Raw genomic sequence first — 25,654 nt, 5'->3', positions numbered from 1 at the left:
TATCTTTAATGTTTCAGGCACTTTACTCTTTAAAAAGAAATCATGTAAATCTGTGACTTGGCAAAATAGCATCTTGCTTTCCTCATTTCTACCTTATAGGGTCAGATCTACCTTATAATCCTTTGGAAAGGATTCAAGCAATATATTTTATCATCAACACATTTCATGAACAAATAAACTATCACAGGAAAAAAGGATTTGAGGTGGATTAGCATTTCACTCCACACTTTAGAGCCAGGAAATTCAGCCACCAGTGACACACTGGTTTCAACGCAGCCCATTTTGTTTTCGTAGTAGTGCCTGTTACAGACACCACCTGAAAGCTGAACTTCCTGCTTGAAGCTGACACAGGTACCAATCCTTTAAAGAAGGATTTGCATGATTTATTTCTCTTCTGCATTATTTGACCTAACACATGGCTGGGGATTGCAAGGGTCTTATTCACCCCACTGAAGTCACTGAGGTGATTTCCCTCTCCCGCTTTCCTCTTCTGTAATCTGATAATTTTCCTCCCATCTCACATGCATTAACAAGATCCCCAAAGTAAAAAACACTGTCGAGACTTCCTGTTGGCACATGATGCATTCCTTTCTCGTGGGCATCCTTCACGATTCTTTGGGCTTCAAAGGTTTAATGGTTCTATTTCAGCAGGTGTGAAAGAGGTCAATATATTAAACATCTGATCATTTAGGGTTCGTGGGAGTCCATGGGAATATTTCACTTCCAAAGGTCCAGGATGAAGCATTAGATGACCAGACACCAGTAAGAAGGCGATGCAATTGCAGGTTGCTACTCCCGGCAGAGCTGAGTTCGCAGCATCCACTTGAAAGCATCTTTATGTGTGTCCCCTGCTCTTACATGAATTACAGTATTTAAATTTTTCCATTTTTGTTTTCAATTGCTTTACATCTTCAGTGAGAGAGCACCCAGCAAATACTAGCAGGAGTCAATGCTCCAGTTTGTAGCAAGTGGCCAAGTTCCAGCAGGTGGATATTGGGGCCCAGGAAGGACCAGCTGCTCCCTAAGGGACTGGGAGCCAGGCACCCGAACCCAGCAGGCCGGGCAGCACCTCACTGCCCAGGCTCCTTCCCACAGAACCTGGGCAAGGAGGTCCTGGCAGGCCCAGGGAACACAGCCGGGTGCAACCAAGAGCCTGCATCACCAGGAAAGGTCAGGGCAATGGGGCAGGTCCCAGGCCAAGCCAGAAAACCAAGTGACAGGTCAGGCATCCGGATCAGTGCCATCCATGGCCAGGCAAACCCGAAGCTGAGGCTGAACCCAACACAAGCACTCCTCCAACAAAATTCAGAAACAGGAAAATTGCCAAAGCCCAAGCTTAAATGGGCTTCTGAGTCCACAGGCAAGAAGGGATGCATGGAGAGGTCCCAGGACTCTAAAGATAAGTTGCTAGAGGATTTTGAGGGGCCAGTAAAGGATTTAGGTGGAAATGCTGAAGGAGGAAAGGACTCAACAGGTTTTCCTCCTTCAGCTTCCTTCAGCTACAGACTGCAAACAAGTTTCAGCTTGTGATACCTTCTGTGACCTTTCTGTGTGTCTTATTTTTTCCTAAATCTTCTGAACAGAAATAGAACTCAAATCTAAATAATTTCTGAACAGTAAAGGTAAAATACAAAGGTTTTCCTTCGAGTTACAGCACAGCAGAAAACCCTTTTCTGAATCTCTTGTCTTTCCATCTTTAAATGACAGCTGAACTTTAGAAACATATTCCTGGTGTTGGGTTTTTTTTAAATTGTCTCCAATACATGCATTAATGCAAACAGGCCTTTACTACTTTCCTCTGTGGTGTTCCTTGCTCAGTGTGAGACACTGAACAATTTTAAATCACATGTGCTTGCTCTAGCTTGATCTTCTGTCCTTTGGCAGTGGTGGCAGAAATTTCTTACTGTGCTTCCTGGTCCAGTTGTTGGCTGCAAATGCTTTTGGTCTTCCTGAAAGCCTGGATGTGGTGTGATTTTCAGAGTGAACCTTATTTTGTAAGCCAGGTATATTTGAATCTTGGGTACTCAGTCATGTTAGAATTTGGAAAAATCCTTGCCCATGGATTTCACTATTCCTTAGGTTTTTAATATTAATACTACAGTCACTAATAAGCTCTAGACAAAATTCATTCTTGTTCAAAGTGAGAGATGTTACATAGAGGCAGCTCTTTACTGTTAATAGCTACTGCACATTTTCCCCCTGGGAAATTGCTTTTACTGCTACAGCAAAAGGAGAATGAAGTAGTTCTTCCTGACATCACACACAATGAGATTAAATGTTTTCCCACACATTTTGGGCTGGTATTTATTTTTTAATAAGGTATAATACAAAAGCAGGGAGCATTGACAACAACCAGAATGTTGTCAGCAAAATGCACGAGACACACATATAAAAACACCTAAAATGAAATGGTACTGCACATTTAAAAGCTTTCCCATTCATTTTTAGGTTCTGCCCCAACAGTGTCCAAACGTGAACGTGAATTGCGTTCTTGTAAACTGCTTTTTTACAGAAATAGAACACACTGATGCCCATGTGGCTTTGAGGAATGATGACAAAGAGGTACTCATGTTTTATTTTTATGAGAAACAGATTAATTTCTGAAGTTGCGCTGCAAATAACCTGCAGCAGCAAGTCCCTGCGTGCACACACAAACCACCCAGGAAATAGCAAGCTGCTGACTGCCCAACTGGGCCTGTTCTCTTGAAGACACATGCTGCATTTCACTGTTGTCTGTTTTGAGGTTCATGGTTGTAACATTTTGCTGTGTCAGTTTCAGGCACATGAGCCTGAACCCAGAAACAGTCAGGTTATCCTGATGGGTCAGAAGCTTGCAATTTGTAATGAGTACCATTCAGCAGCCAATGCAAGCAGTGTCCAACAGACAGGGAGAGCAGCAGCTGGGTAAAATACAGTGTCTGCGCTTCCTGCAGGTGACCCAGTGCTGTTATGCCTCCCAGTACCAGTATCTCAAACATTTGAGATCCAGTTGAGAGGATCCCTGTTTGTGTGATTGCAGTGTTTGATGGGACAGAGCACTGTTTCCCGTCTGGGAGCTCACAAACTGCAAGCTAAAAGAAAGGATATTTTCCTGTTCACAGCAAGGGCAGAAGCAGCCTCTTGCCCTTAGGACAGAACAGGCTACACTGGCCATGTCCATTTCTTGTTTTGTCCGGGACTCAGCATTTTTGGTGCACATTTTTTTTCCTTTAATGGTATTTGGCCGTTCTAGTAATTCTGGGATTTCTCTTTGCAAGTGCTTCTTTAACAGCTTCAACCAAGCAGCAGCCTGCAGTATCGTATTGTCCAGGACCAGTTATCTTCCCTGACAGTGAGCCATTGTAGTTTGTAACCAGAACTGAATCTTTCATGCCCTTTTCCTGCACTTACTTGTGCAGGAAAGTGTACCAATATCGCTGAGGATGGACTCCTTTTCTAAGTTTCACATCCACTCCTACAGCCTCAGACCCTACCAGGGCAGCCCTCTGGCAGGGAAAGATTGGTGTGGGTGTTCCCCGTGTGCCATGCAGCGTGTGGAGGGAGCTGTACCTGCGTCCCTCTGTCCTGCCGCGGTCACTGCACGAAGCGCAGCACGGTGAGATGGAACAACAGCGCTTCTTAGGGCAGGCTCTCCGGGAATTCAAGTTCTCCCCCGAGTGTGCTTGAGCGAGGAGCTGGGCGACAGACAGCGCTTCCCAGGCTCGGAACACGCTTCTCCCGGCAATGCCGAGGTTCTCCCGGAGCAGCAGGGCATTAGGCGGGTGAGCAGCACCCCCTCGTGTCCGATCTATCCATGCTCGGAACACGGTTCTCCCGGGAATGCCGAGGCTATCCCGGAGCAGCAGGGCATTAGGCGGGTGAGCAGCACCCCCTCGTGTCCGATCTATCCATGCGCGGAACACGCTTCTCCCGGGAATGCCGAGGTTCTCCCGGAGCAGCAGGGCATTAGGCGGGTGAGCAGTACCCCCTCGTGTCCGATCTATCCATGCTCGGAACACGCTTCTCCCGGGAATGCCGAGGCTATCCCGGGGCAGCGGCGCGTTAGGCGAGTGAGCAGCACCCCGTCGTGTTCGATCTATCCATGTCCAGAACACGCTTTTCCCGGCAGTGCCGAGGTTCTCCCGGAGCAGCAGCGCGTTAGGTGGGTGAGCAGCACCCCCTCGTGTCCGATCTATCCATGCTCGGAACACGCTTCTCCCGGGAATGCCGAGGTTCTCCCGGGGAGGCAGGGCGTTAGGCGGGTGAGCAGCACCCCCTCGTGTCCCTGTCTGGCACCGCAGCCCCGCCGTGCACACGCGGTCCGACAGCAGATCCAAAATCTGCCTGTCCGGCTGGCCCTGGGCATGCACACCGAGTTCACCCCACCCGAGCTGTGCATGTACTTAGGTAGGAGAAGGTTTTGCTCTCACCTGGGAGCTACCTCTGACGTTTACTGCTCAATGCTCATGTTTCTGCAATAATTTAGACATAACATTTCACACCTGAAACTACATCCATTCCTGCAGCTGTTGGAACCTGTGCTCTCTGCACAGACCAGGGTGACCACAACTTCCAGGTTACAGTCCTAAAGACACTCTGCAGCTTTTTAACTGATTGGTCATCCTCTTGTTGGAGATGGGTTCTGTCACCCAGCATCCTGTGGTTTCCTGCATGCTTTTTAAAAGCTAGGACAGCATCATCTCAGGGGCTGAATCTGCATTCCCAGTGCATTCAGATTCTTCACTTGTAAGGACATGTGTACTGGCTAGAATCAAGGTTTTGCCCATGGGGTTGAGAATGACAGTTTCAGATGGATCAAATTCCAAATTAGAAGACACACCCTCCAAACAACTGCACAGGAAAGAATCCTTCCAGAATTTCAGCACCTCCTAAACAGTTGTTGTCTTGTTTATATTGCCTTACACGGGCACAGTCAGAGCTCAAATCAGATAGTGGTTTGATATTCCACCATGTTCCATGGGCCTCTCATCTGGATTGTTTTTTTCAAAGCACTTCTACACCAGAAACACATTCAGATGTCCTCAGCAGCCAAACCAAAGTGTAGCCCCCTTAATTCCCATAAAGCCTGGCATAGTTTGGTAAATGTGTGAGCCAAGCACAAAAGAGGGTTTGACCCTTCAAATTAGAGACTCTATTGTTTCCTCCAATGCTACTGAAATGCCACCGCCTCTGCCCTGGCGGGGATGTATAAATTCTACCATAAGCTCTAGGACCCTGAGAATTTGGGCCTTGAATATCTGAATGAGAGGAAAAATGTGATCCATACAGTCAGATACTTGGGAGAAGGACATGACTGTGATGCAGTAAGTATATAAAATTATTTATTCTTGGTAAAATGTGCTCAACAGTACAATGCTCCAAGGGGTTATTTGATACTGGAAAAAGGGAAAAGCAGAATTATGGAATGCCAGGAGCAACACAGAGCAGGCAACTGCAGTGCCTGCAGGGTGATTTCCAGGGGGAAGGCTCAGCTGAGGTGAGGAGTGTCTGTGTCAGAGCATGAACTTTTTTAGAGAGGAGTCACAATGGTCTCCTCAACACACCCAGTTCAGGGCAGAACCTCAGTGAGTCAGCCTGATCTGTTCTGCTTTCTCCTTCCCAGTGCCCTCTGGGCTCATGTTTTCAAGACCAAATTGATAAGTGCCATGGATGCTTCCAGATCATCTGCTCCACTGTCTGTATAGATCTCTAAAGCACTGACATTACGTAGTTTTCTCCTTGAACAATTTTTCTGGTGCTCCAGGACTGTTGCTTGCCAGTATTCACATCAGGAGCATTTTTTGGGTCTCAGCTGTGGCTGGTTTCACTGCTTTGTGGCAGTCTGAGGTATCAGTGGAGGAATTTGTGCTCAGCAGCACCCAATGCAGAGCTGTGTGCCCTGCAGAGCCGGGCACACGATGTGAGGAATGCCTGCAGTGCACAGGGGCTGCGAGCACAGGAGTGTGGGCTGCTCAGGCACTCTGCCACTGCCAGCATTCCTCAGTGCCCACCAGCCTCTGATCCCCTGCTGCACAGTCAGCTAAAACAAGAGACAGCTGTTTATCCCTGCTTATTGCACTAATTGTTACAAATGTGTGGGTCACTGACACTTATTTCGGTGTGTTTTCTTGCAGGGACAAACTGTCCTCCTGTCTGTACAGAGAAGCTTTGATGTGTAACACTTTTCAAATGGAAAATATGTATTTATATCTACTCTAAATGGAAGTATCAGAAAAAAATACAGGTTATTTTGTAAGGGTATCCCAGCTGTAGCAGATGAGTCTGCCTTTCCAGGAATAATGGTAACAATTTCAGTTCAGGATTAAGACCTGAATCTTCCCCAGAACTCTAGGAACTGACTGTTCAATTGAGGGGAGTTGTGGACAGACATTTTTTAAAGAAATAGTAGATAGGAGACAATCCACATGATGACACACCTGCCTTAAGGAAGATTGAAGACAAGTAATTGTAAATGGGAAAAGGGAATCAGGGGCTAGAGTCAGGTGGCCTCAACTAGTCATTTCAGAGGAGTGACTGAGCACAAAAGGATCCTGTAAGGCACTGCTGCATGTTTGTTCTGTGGGGATTGGGAGGGTCTTGATAGTGGCTGTCAAAAGGAAGGGAGACCAAGGGTTCTGTATCTTGAAACAGAATAATCCAGATATATAGCATGACTTAGAGAAAAAAAAAAAAAAAAAAAAAAAGGAGAAATTATGTTTTATGGACTTAAGAAAACTGTACCTCTGAAAACCTTGAGTGTGGCCAAGTCACAGTTTCCAAGTGCTGTACAAGGTGTCTGGGTGTGATGAGGTGGTGATTTTACTCCTGGCTGAGCTCTAATGGGAGTGACAAGCTGTACTACTGTAGCTCTTCGGGACAGGGCAGTCCCCTCTGGTTCTGCTCTCTATGATATTCTGTAGCTCCAGGCAGTAAAAATCCCTGTGTGACTCTATGAAGTTCTTAGTGTTAAATGGATGACTTGATGGGTGTGGATAAGCAATGACAGCCACGAGGCATGACTAAAGGTGTTTCAGATGCTTGGGTCAGACCTGCCCATCCTGCAGTGGCTCATGAGGATAATAACAGTGAGACTTGCAAGCTGCTTCCCATGTAGGCAAAGGTCAGTTTGGTAAATTCCAATTCTTGGTGTGCTAATTAAAACCATAGCCTTTACTACGTGAGCTGCTGCCAACTTCAGCTCTGCTTCTTTTCTATTCCTTAAAAACTCGTGGCCCTCAAATCCACCAAATGGTGTGTGTGAGGGATTATGGGCTATGACAGGGCATAAGCCTTTGTGTGCACTGTGTATTTCATTATCTGGGCTGGTATCTGTTACCCGGTTTCTGGTTTCTGAGCTTATCACTTGTGCCCCCAGAACATGTCCCAGCACAAGTATTGCTGTTGGCGCTTTGGTGTGATGACAGAAAATAATCCTGCTAAGGACTGGGAGGCCCTCTGCAGCCTAAATTCAGGTTTTAATTTCTTCATTCGTTCCTATGATCATGCCACCCCTCTGGCAGCATTTGTAATGAGAATGAAAGAATTGATCACTTGTTTTTTAACTTAAATTCAGGTCGTTTCAGATGAGGCTCTCCTTTTGCATTAGAGTAGCTAGCTCAGAAAATCCTGAAAGAATTCTCTGTGTTTGAAGTTAATGAGTCGTCTAGAAAGAGGTGTTTGCAAACAGGATTAGGGATTTTCCTTCTTGCTATAAAACAAAGGAATATCTTGTGTTTATCAAAGTCCTGCCACTGAAGTGTAGCGCGTGTGTGTGATGCTGCCATGGCAGCCTGCTTATTGTGGTTGCCTACAACAAAAATAGAACAGGAATTTCTGTTTTTCCCGTTAGAGGTTCTCTCCTATCTTTAGCAGTGTGTTTGTTAATGATTTGAGACCAAGTTATGAAGTAGCTCTGACTTCCAATTACTTATTAACCTAAAATTACTCAGTTATTAATCATTCAAGAAGCAGAAGTGTAATACAGTGTGTAAAGACTCCAGGATCATCACATTCCCTGCCTGTTCTAAAGAAACTATCATTACCCTTTCACTCAAGAGGTGAAATAGTATTACCAAGTTGTGACTTGTTCATAGATTTCCAGGGCATGCAAACTATGCTGATTATGAAAGATGAAAAAATTATTGTCTCTGTGCATTGGTGATAATTCTAGGTGATAATTTCTATGAAAGAAATCAAAGCCTTCTGTTCCTTGGGGTTGACAGCGAAGCAGCTCCTGCTGTGTGGCCCTGAAGACCTGTTTCCCCTCCCCATACCTGCTCCCAGCCTGCACTGACCAGTCCTGCCCAAGTACTCACCAGGTAATTTTGTGTGACTCAGCTGAGGTCAAAATTTGTCTGTTGGTAGGAAGAGTTCAAGGGTGAGAGAGAAAACTAGAAACAAACCAGAGCCACGTTGCCCAGGCCAAGGTAAGGATCAAGACATTTTGCTGTTGTAAGCCAACAGCGTGGTCTTCAGTCACAAAAACACTCAGTACCTCCTGGTGCCCACCAGCTTCACGGTGTGAGTGTCCAGCAGAGTGGAAGACATGCCAAAAACAGTTATTTGACGTCATCTTTGGTTAGAGACGTGAAGGGGTAAGGCTGGTATTGCTCTCTGCTCCAGTTCTCTGATCCCAGAGCATCAGGCAGCGTGCTCAAGTATCTGAAGCTGGGACAGGAAAAATCAAACCTCTGGATTTACAGGAATTGGGAAGCTGTGTGGATTTGTGCTAAACTGTCCCAGTTTAGATGGAGCAGCTCCAGAGACTGAGCTTGGCATGAAGCTCCAAGCCCCAGCACAGAGTTTTTATGCTGTTGTGAACTGAGTAAAAAAAGCTTGCATGTTGCTTCCCTCATGTTTTGAGTGATTGTCAATGTTGTAAATGCCAATTAAACCCTTGTGTCAATATTTTCAAGGTGCAAAGCCAGAAACTGCAACACAAACTTTAATCCCAAGTGCCAGGCTTTTTGTGGCGTGTGTTTGGCGGTGTGTCCGTCTCTGGAGAGAGGCATACCACAAGGCAGGATGTGATCAGGAATCAAATATTTGAGTATTTGAGTCTGTTCTGCCTCTCCCTAACATCAAATTATATAAAGCAAAAGTAACTTCATATAAACAAGTGCAATAAGATGAGTGTGAAGGCAAATTCAGGTTTGGTTTTTTCATGCTCTTCTCTGTGGCCAAATAATTTTTGTTTTAGAGTTGATCTGGTGAAGGAATTATTTGCTGGAAACAGATGGGCAAGCAGTAGGAACTGGGAAGGTGTGTCTTGATTCAATACATTTTTCTAGCTTAAGCATCTGCTTATGCAATTTACTGCTGAGCAATTAAAGCAAGAGGCACTGCTTTCCTTCTTACAAATACCACTCTTGCCCAGTAATATTCCAAAGGGTATTATACAGTTCAGCAAAAATAACAGTGTGGAGCTAAGGCATCAAGCTGTGCTGTCACAATTTGTTAACATGTTTTAAATCTATAGATCTACACTGGGGCATGATGTGATGGACTGTACCAGTTATTCCCCCAAACGCTGAAGATGGATATGTGAGGGAAACCGTGGTTTTTCCAGTGGATTAGGAAACAGAAGAGGTTAAAGCCTAGCAAGTGCTTTGGGCACAGATGTTTCACCAGATGATTCCAGGGAGTCGGCAGGTTGTCTCTCCTTGTAAAGTTAGTGATTAAAGCGTTAACCGGAGCCTCCTGGAGGTGGAACCGTGGCTAAGGGCGGGCTCCTGTCAGCACTTGGAGAAAGTGGTAGGTAAATATTCCCGACGTGCACCGAGGTGCGGGGAGTGTCCTGCACTTCCAGCATTCCCAGTTTGTTAAGCAAAACAGAAACTCGCAGCTCGAAGGGTCGGAGGGTCCCATGCAGCAGCAGGGGTAGCTGTCCGCCAGAGCCATGCCTCTCTCAGGGCTCAGGGAAAGGTACGTGGGGCTCCTGCTGTGCTCCTGCTGGGATCGCAGGTGCGGAGCGGGGCTGGAGCTGCTCTGCTCGCTCTGCGCTGTCGGGGAGCCAGCTCCTCCGCACCTCTCCAACTCCAGCCGCATCCTCGGGGCTCATTTGGGAGGGAGGAGGAGTGCCCGCTCGGGAATGCCTGAGCCGGGTTCTGGGCGCTGTGCGAGCCCGCTGGGCTGAGCTGGGCTGAGCAGGGAGCGCCGCGGCCACCGCCGCAGCGCCCTTGGCCCGTGCCGTGCGCCGGGACACCGGTGACCTTATGCGCTCCCTTCGGCCGCTGGAGACGGGCAAAGGGACTCCGCCTGGAGCGGGGCGGCACGGCGCTTGGGAGCGATGTGTGCGAGCCCCTGTGGGGCAGTGCCTGCGGGGAGGGAGCGTGTGCGTCTGCTGCGCTGTGCCTGGCCAAGTTACGGGGCCGCGTTGGCATAACCCGCTGCTGCTGTGTTTGTCAAGCCCCGCTCCGAGCCTGCCTGGGCTCGGGGCTTCTGCTGCGATTTGTGCTCCTAATGCTCTGTACTGAACAACTAGTTACTAAAATAAGGTGTGAAGGACTCTGAAAGCCCAAGGAAAAAAACAAAGCCCTCTTTAAAGTGGGGAAAACACAGTTGTTCAGAGTAAGTACTTTGTTTTAATTACCACCTTTTTCTTTGGTGGTAGGGACATCCAATGTAAACAAAAAGAAAAAAAAAGGGAACATGAAGTTCCATAACTAGAGTTTGTTTCCTATTACTTATAGTTATATTTGATATACACAATTACTTATTGAAATATTTGTAATATACAGTATTATAAATATTGTACTTATTTGTACTCTATTATTAAATAGGGTTATTATCTATTATTATTGTTCTCTATTATCTAGAGCTATTATTCTGCTGATACTGAGTTTATCTATCTGAACAAATCTTAAATTCATCTTTTTAGAAACCAATTATGATTGAAAAATTTGCTAAACACCAGACACTTGTGAGTTTAGAGGATGCAGCTGGATATGGTGTTGTGCCTATGGTGCGAAGCTTTGGGCCGTACAAGCTATTCCCTGTGTGTGTAGTTGATAGCTGAGGTGATGAACAGCTGAGCCCTGTGGTTACTATAAAAGAAATGGGAGAGGATCACCCTATCCTGACTTCCTGAGGGTTTGGAAGAGCTTTGTGAACCACTGGGTCAAAATACCTAGGTCTTTGCTGAGGTTTGGGGTTTTAGGTTTTCTAGCATGGACAGAGGCTCTGTGTAGCACTCTGTGAGCCCTGCCTTGATATCTGGATGCACCAGAAAACATCCAGGCTGTTACGCAAATTGAGGTGCTGCCTTGCTGCTCCTCCTTGGCAGTTCTGGATCCTGGGTGTCCCTCTCCTTCCAGTCCTCCTTTGCAGCTGCCTTTTTTTTATCCTTGTCTAGAAATCCGTGTAGCCATTTGCTCTTAACTTTTGCTTTGTCATTCCTGCACTCTACTGTCCCTGGTCTGTCCCCTTAAGTAAATGACTTAAATATCACTGTACTGAATCAAAGGGAGCAAGTCCTCTTCTCTGCCTCTGCACTGACACTTGGACTTTTTCTTTGGGAAAAAAGCCCCACATTTCTGGTAAGATATGAGTCTTACAGACAAGTACAGCTCACTACCGTTGTGAGATTTGTCTTGTGCCCTGATGTGTTGATGCTCTTGCAGCTTTGAAATGTGCTCTGGTCTGTTTTCCCTTTGCTTTTCCTGGACTCCTCCAATAGTTGCAGTCCTCCTCTAGAGATGCTCAGTTTGCATCTGCCCCAGTTTTCATTTCCTCCTGACTTTCCCTTTGCTTTCCTTTCTTTCCTTCACTACATATTTCAGGCTTCAGTCAGGCTTCCTTCAAGCACCAGATTCTACTTGGTTGAGTCTCAGGCCAGCAGCTCAGTCTAGCCAAAGATCCCACTTTCCAGGTATAACCTATCTGAGGAAATTCTGCCCTTCTAGTCCAGTTTAACACAATGGTAAAGACACCTGTGTGATACCAGGTAAGTCAGGGGTTGCCTTTGAATAAATGACACAGGCAGATACGGTTGGAGCGGCCAGAAAATTAACATGGTTTGGCTAGTTCAAATCCAAGGGAGCAATGGAAAAGGCACTTCTGTTTGCTTCCTCAAAAGGGCGACAGGGAAGTGACATGGAAAGCAGCAAGATAGCAGGAGGTGATGGAAAATGTAACAGCTTTGTGGATTTAGGGAGCGCCAGTGCAAATATCCTGACATCTGTTGTGTCAGGTACTGGCATTGGGGAAGTCACTGCCTGGTGGCAGCCCACAGGTTTAGGGCTTGGCTAAAAATAAATGCTGTGAGAGGTGTGTGGCCAGAGTGTGCCCATGGAAAGGGTCCAAGGAGAAGAGGTTCATCTCTGGAGTGAGCTGGTGGTGTGGAAGTGTTTGGTACAAGGCTGATAAGCCCAGCAGGTCACATAACTGAGGAAAACACTGAGAGTTGTGCTTCTCTGCCAGCCATGGACAGAAGGCTTTGTCCTGGATATTAGGGCTGTGAGGGAGACAAAGAGAGAGGCATTGATGAAGAATTATCCCCATCACCACCCAATCTTCCAGTTAGGTTTTTCAGCATTTTAACAGGACCTGGCTGGTTAAAATCTGTTCAAGGTATTTAAGGAAATAATTTACTAGGAGCCATCCACTTGTAGTAAAACACAGCGTTCATCTCTTTTTTTGTGTGTGCAGAGGTCACTTCTCTCCATGTGCAGAGATCAGCTTTTTCTTTCAGATGAATCATTTTAAGGCCAAATACTGTAGAAAAGAGTGCAACCACAAGCAGTGAAGCGGTGCTGGAGCTTGCCAGTGTTGCTGCTCTACAGTTAATAGAGGTGACTCGGCTCTTAACATGTTGTTTCCTGACAGGTGGGAGGAAGCTGAAGTGTATGTTCAGTTATTCAGGTGCCAAAGTACATAAACCCCTCTGCATCTTGTAAAAGTGGCTTGAAATTACACTGACACAGGCAGCTGCTTCACTTAGAGGTCTTAAGTAAATCTCATAAAGTCAGGTTTCAAGGTGTGGCCAGTGGTTACTGAAGTCATTTCAGAGGGAAAACCCAGGCAGTGGTATACAGCAGTGTATTCCTCACACACAAACTCATGTCTGTACAGAAGTCCCTGGGCTTGTTTGGCTCTCAGGTATGTTTTTGTCTTGATGGATGTCACCCAAAGGACAAAAGAAGTGCTACTTCTTTCAGTGAGCTCCTGACAGAGCACTGCTGGAAACATCAGCTGCTTTTCATTTGTCTACATATGGGTTTTTTAGAAGCTATTTATCTATGATTATGGAATATTGGTGACCTCTAAAGAAGCAGCTCAGTAGTTCAGTACACAGAGGTGAGGTGTTTATACTTTGCCCAGTTATGATCTGTTCAAAGTTGAATGTTTACTAAATCAGTTTTTGGAAGGCTGCTTGTCAATGGGACTATAGACAATCAACTGCTTTGCAGATATCTTTGACCAGGCCCTGTCCAATGCAGCCTGAAATCAGATTCAGTTCAATCCCCTGGCATAAGGCACAATGGACATGGAGTGCTGTGAGCCAAGCTCCTTTGTCATCATGCCCAAAAAAGAGAAATGGAAGTGGAATGATCAGCTTCCAGTGCAGTCTTTGGAGATGTTACTGCTTTCCATGGGATTCTTTGGGGTTTTTTCACCTTCGTGTGTGCTGCCACTTGTTCAGTTGACTCCTCAGTCTGCCTTCTCTTTTAGTACCTGAGGGTGAAGGAAAGAGCCTAGACTCCATAATTAAGCTTATTGAGGAATGCATTGTTTAAGTGTCATGGGTCTGGCTCGTTGCCTGCTTAAGATGCTCAAATCCCCATGTGGAAATCTGTAAATTGTGTTGCTACCTCCCTGAAATTACTGTCTTGTTCTCTCTTTGCTATTCCACTTGATTTCTTGGTGTGCTGCAGGACACTGTTAATCACCAACACTCCTTCCCTTGCTGGTGTTAGGAATCTGGATGAGGGTGATTTGCTGATTTATTAATCTGGATGAGGGTGGATTGCAAGTGTGGTTTGGTTGATGCTCTATCCGTAGTGGACACATGGATCCTGACCAGTGGATGGGCTGCTGACTCACACTGAACAGCTCTAGCATAATCCTGGAGTTGAAGTAGTCCTAACACTGCTTGAGAAAGTCCTGGTAGATGTAGTATTGGGATTGGAGATACTATTATATACTTGATGGGAATGGCTGATGGCTTTCTTTATTAGGAATGGGAAATACTTGGGTATTAAGGCAAAGCCTGAAGTACTCAAAATATGGTGTAGTGAGCCCTCAGCCTGAGTGTCCCAGCCTGTTCCACTTGGCCAAGTAAAGCTTTGTGCTTGATTACTATTCCATCTTTTGTAGTAGCAGTAGTGAATATATTTACTTTTTTTGGCCTTTTGCTTAGATTCCTCTCTTCTGAGTAAATGAAGAAAGTGACTATGAAGGCACAGCATCTGCCTTCTGTTTTCATCAATGAAGAAAAGTGTGTAACCAGGTAAATTAGTAAAACCCTGAATATTTAATGACCTTGCTGCTTTCTTTCAAGTTATTCCACATTTATTCCTTCACAGGGGATCCTGTAGAAAGCTGAGCCTTTAGCAACAGCAGTCCCTACCACTTAGTTAGTTTAACCTGTCTACAGAACAGAGTTGGGCTTTGCGTGTAATTAAAATAACAGAGCATTAAACCTTTGGGTCTGTGGGTTTTGTTCCTTGAGGCGAACAGCCCTTCTGGAGGATTCCAAATAAAATTACAAGTTAGGGAAGAAGACTTTCCTGTCTTGGAAATCTGTTGGAATTGACCATAAGTTCCAGAGCTGAGCTCTGCTTGTCTGCAGCTTGGAGTTTGGCAGTCCTGGATGGCAAGGTATCTGTGCAGAAAGACTTTTGGGCTGCTAACTCTCTGCTGTCGTCAGAGCAAGTGTCTCTTTCACCTACTTGTAAAAAAAAGCTTGGAATTGCAGTCCAGCTGTCATTTGTGGGATGCTTTTCTGGATCCACCGTTCAGTCTCCCTGGGAGGAGTTTTTCCTACTGCTGCCCCAAACTGTTTTCCACCTGCTGACAAGAGCACAGGAGCTAGAAGAAGGGCCTCTTCTCTCTTCATTTCCATCCCACTTGATCTTCCCATGGGATAGAAACTACCTGTAGACTCAGCCAGGGATGGGGTCTGCAATGGAGTTTATTTGATCCTGAATCCTGATACTTTCCTATGTGCCCTGAGCAATGCTGTTTTCTCCCTTTTCAAGGAAGGGTGTCAGGACTTTGCCCACAGCACACAGGCAGCAGATGCATCACTCCCTCTTCAGGAGTTGTTCCCTTTATACTGCTGCTAATTTGGGATGCAGTGCTTTTGTGTCAGGGGTAATTAATGTGTGTGAACTTGGCAGGCCATAATGTTTGGAAATGTGCCAGGCAAGCCAGTGTCTCTGGGGCTTTATTCCCCTATGTACTTGCCTGTTCATGTGATGAAATGTGCATCCCAGGTGAGATCTTTCTGCTTGACTTCTATGGTTTAAACTTTCTTTGCCTTGCATAAAGGGAAATAATGTGTTTCAAGAACCACTGACATTCCATATGCACTCAGGCTTGCTTCCAATGCAATTTCCAGACTGTCATCCCTCATCTCGACCTTGAATCTGCTGTTACACTACTTCTCTTCCAGTTCTATCCTGCAAATCTTGCTGATGGGGCAAGCTTGCTGTTTGGGAATTGCACAAGGGCTGGATCAAAAGGCTGACCAAAGCTTGTGGGATGATTTGGCTGGCGGAACTGCTGCGTCTCCAGCATAACTTCCATAAATATTCACAGACTGTGTGTAGGGCTTGGGCAGGGGAGGGCACAGGTGAGCTGTCCTGGGTTAGTGTTTCCAGAGAGCAGCCTGGGCTCTGTTGTGGTTTACCCCTGGGGCACCTGATCTTGCAGCTCCTTTGTGTCCTGCTTTTGCTGCTGAAGAAAGTGGTGGATCTGCAGTGCGTGTTATGTTTTGGGGGTGAGTTGTTCTGCCAGTTACTTGGCTTTGGTTTCTGTTAATGGCTGTGTTTGGCTGTTGTCACAAGGCTGCTTGCAACACAACAGCTGCTGATTTTCCAGATGCCAAACTCAGCAGAGATGGCATCCATCTCTAGGTTAGGGCAGTAGGAAGATGTGTTACAGTAAGACTACTCCTGGAACTAGGCTGGTGCACACAGTCCCTTCTGGGGCAAAAAGAAGGAAAATTGTTTTTTTCTCTTTTGTTTCTACTACGAAGGGACAAACAAGTCAGAGTGAGCCGCTGTTAATCTTTCCCTCAGGGCTTTTCTAATTGCTTGTGTGGTTTGTCACTGTTGGTTGCACTAATGCAAGGCTGAAACCTGAAAGATTTACTTATGCAAACTTCTGAGTAAGGTAATGGCAAGTTTTTCTAGACAAGGCAAGAAACTGAGAGAAAATCTTGAGAGCTTGCTCTGAGAGACAGAATGTGCTTCAGAGATGGCCCTTACCAGACCACTTACTGCTGTTAGTCTGTGATTTTATTTGCCTTTGCAGTCAACGTGGACTAAGGCTAATGGGTGGGCTTCAGAGTGGGACCCAAGTCCTTATGTATTTCTGATACATCTTCACCTTCCCAACTCCCTGCTTGGAAAATACTTATGCAATAACAGCTGTCAATAGAATGATTGCCAAGTGCTGTGAAGTACAAGGAGACTTGAGTTTGAAGCACCCCTTGAGAAGGATCGGCAGGTCTGTCACAACATCTGTCAGGCAGAACTGCCTATCTCCTACTTGCCTGGTAATCCTGAATTGCATCTGGAACTTGCCTGTGTACGAGGCTAAGACATGCTTAATCTTGTTTACCTGTAGCCAGCGTGATCAGAACCGGGCTTGTATCTGATTCATACCCAACTCTATTTGCATTCCCTTTTGGTGGCATCACCTGCATGTGGTCCCTCACAGCTCACAAGACACTAATGAGCCATTTCAACCCAATGCAAAGTAGGGGTTTTGCCACTAGTATTCTGAGGAATTAAGACCAAAGTCAGTTGAAGTAAATTTTGAAAATCCTTGTTTAGAATCCAGTTGACAAAACTAGTTAAAAATATTTTTGTGTGTGGAATTGCAGTAATGTAAAGTAAATAATTTACATCCACAGAATTAGCAGGGAATGCAATGAACCTTGAGTTTAATGGTGCAGCCCTTGTCCTCATGTTACTCTTTAGGTAAAAGCCCAGTTGATCTTTTCCCTTCTCAACACGGGAAAAAGCTCTTTAAAGCAAGAGGCCACTGTCCTGTTTATTAAGTGCAGAGGGGAGGCACAGGTATGCCAGGGAAAGCTTTCAGTGTTCAGGCTTTGCAAGCCCCAAGCCCAGCCTGGACATGTTGCCTGCCCTCCTGGCTGTCCCTGGTTCCTCTCTGGTGTGTGGGCAGCTGGGCCCAGCGGAAGGCCACGCTCCTGGGTCCTCTCCCCATGTTGGGCTGTCAGTTCCTCTGGGAACACTTCTTTATTTAAAACTGGTGGAGGAGTTGTAATAGTGTTTCTGATGGTACCTGAGCTCTGGATAGCTTCAGCAGCTCTCTGAGGAACGTGTGGGGCAGAGTTTGCAGGTGCTGTGCGTTCCATCTGCTGTCCCAACAGCTCACACAAATGTGGAAATAAGAGGCACTATTTGGAAACAAACTTGGTGTCTTCACACATCACTGCGAGGCAGGACATGAAGCCATTGTAATCGTCAGTCCATGAGGAAGAATTTGTACACTTCCATGCAGTTGTTCCCCATGGTTAACCACCTCTGCTGGTGAGAATTGCTTGCTTGAATTACAGTCTGAGTCATCTTTAAACAGTGTGGGGAAGAGTGTTTCAGTCTGGGTGGCCTTGAAATAGATTTCAATTAATTCTGTCATTGTTCAGCCCTCCATGGCCTGAGCTGCAGCTGGCTTTTTGTCTCCATGGCTCCTTGCAGAGGTTCTCCTCATCTCCTTGCTTTCTCCTCTCAGCAAAGACATGGTGCAAAGCTGCTTGGTTTCAAGCAGAGGGAAGTAGAAATGTTGGACATCCTGTAAGTGTTTGGAGATGAGAGAAGTATCTGAAGCAGTATCAAAACTGAATGGAAGCCATCATGCAGGGAAAACCAAGTGTAGCCTAGTTCAAGTAACCTGCAACATGGGTGCATGGGGATGTCGTTCTGTTCGCTTCCTCCTCACGGCTGCTACAGAGGTGCAAAGTACAAGAGCTGTTCTGGGGCAGTGTTACTGAGGTCATGTGGGACTGACTCATTAATTTCCTCTGCGTCTTTAAAGAAGCAATTTCTGAGCAACCCAGTAACTTGGCAAAGCTTGACCCTCCGAAAAGGAGGTATGGCTCATTAATAAACTGATACAAGGATGCAGTGGGTAACACAGTTACCTTGCCACATACCGCCGGCATTTTACAGAGATGTTAAAAATATTTTTTCATTGTGATCTTTATTCTAGAGAGCAGCTCAGTTTTCTTCTGAAGAATTACAACTCTTACTATTCAGATCAAGAGAATCTGCAACTGACATATAGTCAGGTAAGGATTTAGGGGTGAGAAACTCCACTAATCTGGACATCACAAATTAGTGCTCTCTCCTCCTCACAGCAATGGACGCCAGCACTTGCTGTGGTGCTTTCATTGTTCCATCTAACAGAATAAACCAGAACTGGTCTCCTCAACGGATCAGGCCATCCTGCAGCTTTGGCTGTTTTGGAAATTGCTCAAAACTGATGTTAGACATTCTCCAAGTAATTAATCTATTCCAGGGCTGTGTCAGCCTCAGCGATTTAATTGTCTTCCTGTTACTTTGAGGGAGGATAGATTGTTGCTAGTTGATTATTTTTACTCTGTTATTATGCAGCACTAACTGTTTCACTGTTTTTCTCCAGCGAGAAGGAAGCACACCATTCATTGAAGGGATCCTCTCAATATTCTGGGGAGTGCGACATCCCATCCGATTGAAAATTCAGGATGAGAAGCAGATACCCTCTTTTGTGACCCTGAAGTCAACAGAAAATGTGGATTTTTTCCCTAGTAAAAGGTAACGTGTGAATTTCCCTAAGGAGGCTAGCATTGCAAGATAGCTCATGTTGTGGCTGCACTGGATATCCCAGATTTCCCGAAGGCCGTGGTGCTTGCTGGACAGCAGAGCCTTTCAGCAGCCTCTGCTGCGCAGAAAGGTTTGTGTTTGCAGCATCTGTGTTTGGCCCTCAGGCTGAGGAGCTGGAGGAGGCTTCTCTCTTTCATGGGAACTGACTATTCCTATACAAGGACTAGGAAATTGATGTATAGAAAAATATGGGGAAAGACTCAAACAAACCCCACGTGTTTCCATGTACACCTGTCCCTGAAAGGGCTCATGTTGGTACACACACTAGAGCACAAAGCCAAAATCTGGCAGGTAAGTGCTCAGGGTTTGTCTGTGCCAACTTAAATTCCCAGGTATGTCAGGTGTGGAACCATTGCTGCTCAGGTGAAGTTCAAGTCAGGGAATGAATACTGGCTTTGTCTGTGTAAAATTTAGTGCAAAAAACCCTTAAAATGCCCACAGACCAGCTGTTCCAGCTGCTGCCGATGACATTTTATATCCCAGTGTGTTGTGCTCAGCAGATACAGGTACCCAGTGTACTTTTGCTTTGTTTTGAACACTTTCCCCACCCTTGGTTGGTGAATTTGATGAGCTGAATCTGAACCTTGTAATACAGAGGCAGAGCCAATGTTCACCCTGAATGACTCCCTGATAAAGTGTGTATTGCAGAGTTTGTTTTTCTAGCTGCATATTGTCTTGGATTGCGTGTGGGACATGTTGGAACTGGGGATTTAATTCTGCCACCTTGGCAGCTCTGGTGTTCCAGTAAAGTCTTCTTCCCATCTCTGTCTGTTGAAATTCAGGGATGAATTTTGACAGGAGTAACTAGGAAAGAGCCTGAGTTTTAGGCAAATCTGGCTCCCAGTTTACCTTGACCAGGTCTGCTGGTGTGGGGTGCACGTGGCCTGCAAGGCAGTTCTTAAAAAACTTCTGACTGGTGGAAATCTGTATCCCAAAGTAAACATTAACTCGTGATCTCAGAAACGTGGGGCTGCCCCAACATGCTTTAAGGTATGCAGAGCAGCTTGGCTGTCTGATCTTAAGTGAACTTGGTAAATGCGTGGAATACAACCAAGATCTTGTTTGGTGTGTAAATTGGGGGTGTCTGAATATTGTTGGGAAAAAGAATATATATATATATACACACATGCGAAATTAATTTTTAATGTTGTTCTACAAATTGGTTTATTCTCAATCAGAGTAATATCTGGCTGAAGACTTTATGCTGAAGAGTTTAGACAGTGATTTATGGAAATATTGACATGAATATAGTTTTTCTGGAAGGCTGGATGGAGCTTCCTGCTCTCATACACAGCTGGTTTGGACAGCACAAGGGGCTGTGTGTAATTTAACCTGTGTAACAGACCTGTGTTCTGTAACTATTAAACATCAATATATGTGTTTTGTGTGCCTGCTTGGTACTCTGAGTGTGATTCATCCAGGGTTTGTTGCTGTAAAACAGATCAGGAATTACTGCAAGTTGTTATGTCCTGGTTGATCTTCAACAGGTTCTGAATTGGATGTGTTACATTTGGGATTCCTGGTCATACCAGGTTTTAATACCTGATTTTATTATGACTTAAACAAAAATTACTGTGCTGAAGTCTGTAAGCTGAGCAGGGATAGGAGTGTTCTACGTGAACCCTGGCCACAGGATAAACTGAAGTAGCAGAGTTAATGAGGAGCAGTCAGTGATAACTGCATGTTTGGTCTTTCAGGGGGATGACTCGCTGGGGAGAATTTGATGACCTCCATCACATTAGCGGGGATACACTGAAGTCCACTGAGGAACAGCCAGACCTCGAGCAAAGTTAGTGTTGGTGCTCTCATGCTAACAAAAAACTGTGTTCTGTGTCAGTGCAAAAGCAATCTCACACATCAGGCCTTCCTTGCCAGCCAGGGGAAATCTCTTTGCTCTGTGTAACATGTACTACCGGCTGGGGAAACACCGACCTGAGGCTTGGTAGGGCCAACAGCGCTGTGCAGGTGGCTTGGTGAACAGCCAGTGGGAATGAGCTGTGCTTTTATCCAAGAAATCACTGCCAAGGGAACAGAACAGCAAACTGCAACCACTGCAGTCAGCCTGTTCTTCATCGTACGCCTATGCCTTGTTCCTTTCCTGCTCCATGCTCCCCTACCCAAAAAGTAATAAATAGTAAATAAATCATTTCACCGAGAGCCTCCTTCCTCTGGGGGTGCTGGCAGGAAGTGGAGTGCAGCTGCACACGGTGTGTGGTTTAATTCTGTCCAGGTTATCCATGCTATGAAAGTCACACACTGAAGTCCAGGAGGGAGCAGGAGCTCGACTGTGCCACCCTGCCCCGGACCAGCAGCGATGCCGCGGTCGTGCGCAAGAGGGTCAAGCTCCCCACGATATCCAGGGCAGAAGTAGAAACTCACAGGTTCTCAATCAATGGCCACTTCTACAACTACGAGGTAGGAGATTTTAGGCTTGGCTCTGTCACCTGAGAGACAGGGAACCCTGTCCAGTGAGTTTTGCCTTAGCTCATGCCGTGACTGTTCCTCTTCCCAGACATCAATTTTCACTCCGGCTTTTGGATCAGAAACCAAAATAAGAATCAACAGCCAGATGAGAACCAGACAAGTGATAGAGCAGTTGCTTCGTAAGTTTAAGGTAAGTCTGCTGGCAGGAAGTGTGGAAACGTTCATTCCAATGTGCACTCCAGCACACTGCTGCCCAACAGCTGCCGAGCAGCGCAGTGTCCAGGAGGGCTTTCCCTTAGAGCTGGGCACCTGGAAAGGTGCAGAAGGGCAGAGGTAAAAGTACTGTTCAAATGCAGTGCCATAATGCCTGAAACTACTTCTTTTTAATTCTTGGAATTTCCTTGGAACCATCTCCCACCACCAATGTCATATGTGGCCAGAAGTAGCTTTGCCCTTATTGCTGCATATTTCTCAAATACCTTGATTTTGTATGGCTGCTTGGTGTTTAATTTCTATTTCAGTGGTTTTAACTTCCTATTTAACTTGTCTAAAGACTTCACTATAACAGAATTACTTCATGTGATTGGTAACACTTGGGAGTGTCTTGGAAGGAAAACTTAGATTCTAGGAGTAATACAGAAGGGAATTTCAGAGCAGGGTGTAAAGCTGTAGGGAATAAATTCCAAAGTAAGTGTTCAAAAGCTCTGCTGTTTTCTGAATGTGCCTGTCAGGCACAAGGCTGGGTCACAGGGGTTTACCCTGATGGCAACACAAATAGCAGACCTACGTGTGATGGGAGAAGTGAGCTCTGTGAAGTAGTTAAGAATGCTGCAAGGAAACCAGGCAGGAAAGATCTGGGGTTACAGTGTGTTACAGGGCAGCCCAGCTTTCTGTCTTATCCAGATCCAGTATCTTTTAACTCTTTTACAGACAGGATCCCTGTCTCCAACTTGGATCCAAATCTCTGAGCTGAGACACGCGGGGAAAATGTGCTGAGAGGGAAGTGGTGTGAGTCTAAATGGATTTTCTTTTTTTTCTCACAGATAGAAAACAGCCCCCATGAATTTGCACTTTATGTTATCCGTGCATCTGGAGGTAAGCCAGTCACTGCTGCCTGATCACTTAATCTCTGATCATTCTGTGTGTGGGGGTGTGGAATGTGTCCCTTGGAGTAACAGGACTCGTCCCAGACCTCTCTCTCGTTTGTGCACTGGGTGTGGGGTGTGGCATTTGGCCCTGTAAGGGACCCTTCAGAGATGTCTCCTCTGGAGAGGAAAAGCTGAACAATTGTTTTGTGGGCCTTTCAGCTGACAGCTTTGGATTGCATATGCTGAGTTCCAAGTACTCATTGTTCAGTGGAAGAAGTTTACTTCCATAGCAGTTTACTCTTCCTTTTTCAGGAAAAGGGAGATTTGGTCTCCCTTAATGGGGACATCTGAGAGAATAGGAGGGAACTGAGGAGAAGGTGCTTGAAATGGCACAATATTAGGGACCTGTAAGGTATCTGGTGATCACACTTGAGTCAGCGTGGGATGTGTGTCAGGAGAAAAGGCTCAGGACTGCAGGAGGTAGACAGAGCCCCTGTGGGGTGTTCCATGTCCTGTGACACTGCTTATAAATTGCAGAAAAGAAGCAGCTGAGGGATGGAGATGTTCCCTTGCTGCACAGGCTGCTGGAGGGGCCCTCTGAGAGGATTGCCAAGTTCTTTCTCATGGATGGGGTCGTGGAGGAGATCAGCAGTGATGTACGTATATCCTCACTTCTTAGAGTTCATGGAACTTTTCTCAATGCCCAGAGGTGGTAGTGCCTTTCTTGTCTCCTCCTTGTTAGGTTGCTCAGTACATTTCATTTCATCTTCCCTTTTTGGAGTCGATTCTGCACAGAATAAATGAAGAGGAGAAGCAGGAGATTCAACAGACAAAGTCAAGGTAAACAGACACAAAATGAGGTGTCCCAGAGTCCAGGGCAATCTGCACAACTGCAGCCAGGCTCATGAGGAGAACATACAGATGTGCAGAGTGCGGGTAGAGCACCGTGATGGAAGGCTGAAGGGATTGGGAGGGTTTACAATCCTTTCCCTGTCTTAAAGCTCCAGCTCTTAAAGCTTCCAGAGTTAATACTGATTACACACAGAGTGGGGTCTTCAGAAAACTTCTGAAGTAACTTCTCTTTATTTTGCTTCCTGTTTGCTTTCTGAGCCTTCAACTGCCTCAGTTTGTACTTGCTGCTGTGTTTTCCCTTGGAAAGGATAAATGCAGTGCACACATGGTACTATTTCTGTTCTGTAGCATTTAAGCCACATCAGTGCCAGATGTCCCCGTTGAACTTGAGGTCAATGACAGGATAGATCCCCTGGCAGTAGCTCAGAATGCCCCACAGGTACAAGCCAGAGGGGCTCCCATATTTGTGAGCCTCTGAGTCCAAGAGCACTAAGAGGCTGCAGCAGCCATCGATTTGTTACTGGATGATGGGCTGATAATCACGTTGAATCAAAGTGTCCAGGAAATGTTTAGAAGATATTAAACTTGCCTGCCTTGGGAAAGTTTTCATTGCCATTTGCCCAGCTGGTTGCAATGTGGGTTGAAAGTTTGCAGAGGTAATTTCAATGCATTCTCCCTCTCAGGTACCTAAGAGAGAAGAACCTGATACGGCAACAGCTTCGCAGTCGAAGTGCTAAAAAAACAGAGACTACGGTCTGATGGGATGGCCCCTTGGATCCCCCCGGGAACGGCCCCTCGGGAAGGCCCGGGCTGCCGAAGGGCATCCTTGCTGTGCTTCCCGGGGGCCAGGACTGAGCAGTGCTTCAGCCTCGCAGAGGGCACGGTGGGGAAGGAGCAGCTTCAACCGCCCCCGCTCCTGCAGCGCTGGGGCACGGGCTGCAATCCCCTGAGGAGATGCACTGCCTCACCAGAACAGCGCATGCCGCATCTGACTTGGAACTTGGGCAAAAAAATCCCCTGAAAAGCCCGAGGCTTGAAATCCTGCTGATGTACGACCTGGTACCGAGAGGCTGGCGCAGAAAAACACTGCAATATCCTATGTGCTGATAGATAATGTGCAAATTAGGAGTTATGCTCTGTTAGAAAAATGTTGTATTGTAAAGCAGAAAGCTTTTCAGTAGAGCCAAGTGGCAGAAGATATTTATGTATTTAAGATTGCAGGTGGAATTTTCACTTAAGTTATAAAGTATCCATGCAAGATGCCTGAAATCCACTGGCTGCAGGCTGGTGGATGCTGAAACTGCTTAAGCTCTGAGCTACTGTTAGGAAAATATAACTGGAAACCCTCCCACTTAGGAGCTGCTCAGCTCTTAGCAATGTCAGGGAATTTATCAGTGAAATACCTCGAGAACTGTAAATAAGAACCGACCAAACATTCTGGCTCCTGAAAGGCATCGCAGTGGTTTTTGTAGTTGGAAGAAATGATTGTGCGTTTTCCCGTGTTTTCTGTTTGACAGGGAACTGAGAAGTGCTCGGTGAGAGGCTGCAGGGTCAGGCTCATGGCCTCCCCAGGGATGCAGTTTGGGTCCAGCCCAGCCCCACCAGGGCACAGCAGCCAAGTGCCAGGTCCTTTCTGGCCGAGTTGTGTTCCGTGTTAGGTTATAGACGTGTAAATACAATAAATCTGTGCGCAGTTCATTGTGCTCCTGCAGTAGTTGGTGGTTTTTACCTGGAATCTGTGACTTACCTCAGCCGCCTGTGATCCCAACTGCTCCGAGGGGCTGTGGGGCTGGAAGCACCTGCCGGGTGCTAAGTGCGGCAGAAAATAATGGGAAAATTCTGGCTCAGGCAGGGGAGCCTCTCAGTAGTGTCCCACAGGCCCAGCAGTGCCCAGCATCTCTGGAGGGAATTCCAGGGGTCCCAGCACAGCCCCTCTGTTTGTTCCTCTGGAGCTGACACTTCCCAGCATCCCTGACCAGGGCTTGGGGGTCCCAGCACAGAGCCCCTGGCACATCCCACTGCTCCTTCCAGTCCCCTTTAACCGGGATAATTTCCTGGCTAGGAGCACCCGAAGCCAGCAGAACTGGCCTTAACAACTTCTTGGAGGATCTCTCCTCTTTCTTCCTTGCCAAATCCACTGCCAAAACCCATGCTGAGGCTCAGCTCCCCATCCCCTCGATCTCTAAGGAATTGGGCTTGGATTTCCCAGCCCAGTAGGGCAGAAATGCTGCTGTCCTTATTGTATATCCAAAGTGC

General features: G+C 46.3%; 1 protein-coding gene across 3 annotated transcripts in view; it reads left to right on the top strand.

Moving 5' to 3' along the window:
- Positions 1–25,100, top strand: part of RASSF6 (Ras association domain family member 6) — a 48,228-nt gene extending 23,128 nt beyond the window's left edge. For 2 of the 3 annotated variants that reach the window (XM_033061000.2, XM_033060999.2), the window contains 9 exons: positions 18,382–18,460; positions 18,814–18,965; positions 20,732–20,823; positions 21,265–21,449; positions 21,547–21,648; positions 22,502–22,553; positions 23,084–23,202; positions 23,289–23,386; positions 24,082–25,100. In XM_033061000.2, the coding sequence (XP_032916891.1) occupies positions 18,382–18,460; positions 18,814–18,965; positions 20,732–20,823; positions 21,265–21,449; positions 21,547–21,648; positions 22,502–22,553; positions 23,084–23,202; positions 23,289–23,386; positions 24,082–24,157 (955 nt within the window). In that variant the 3' untranslated portion in view covers positions 24,158–25,100. Of the gene's footprint in view, positions 1–9,756; positions 9,904–18,381; positions 18,461–18,813; positions 18,966–20,731; positions 20,824–21,264; positions 21,450–21,546; positions 21,649–22,501; positions 22,554–23,083; positions 23,203–23,288; positions 23,387–24,081 lie in introns of those variants that run through there. The other variant, XM_033061001.2, reaches the window with a different exon arrangement.
- The last annotated feature ends 554 nt before the right edge of the window (positions 25,101–25,654 follow it).

The sequence above is a fragment of the Catharus ustulatus genome, chromosome 5, assembly GCF_009819885.2.
Source record: "Catharus ustulatus isolate bCatUst1 chromosome 5, bCatUst1.pri.v2, whole genome shotgun sequence".
NCBI lineage: Eukaryota > Metazoa > Chordata > Aves > Passeriformes > Turdidae > Catharus > Catharus ustulatus.
This window is presented reverse-complemented; position numbering and strand designations above follow the sequence as displayed.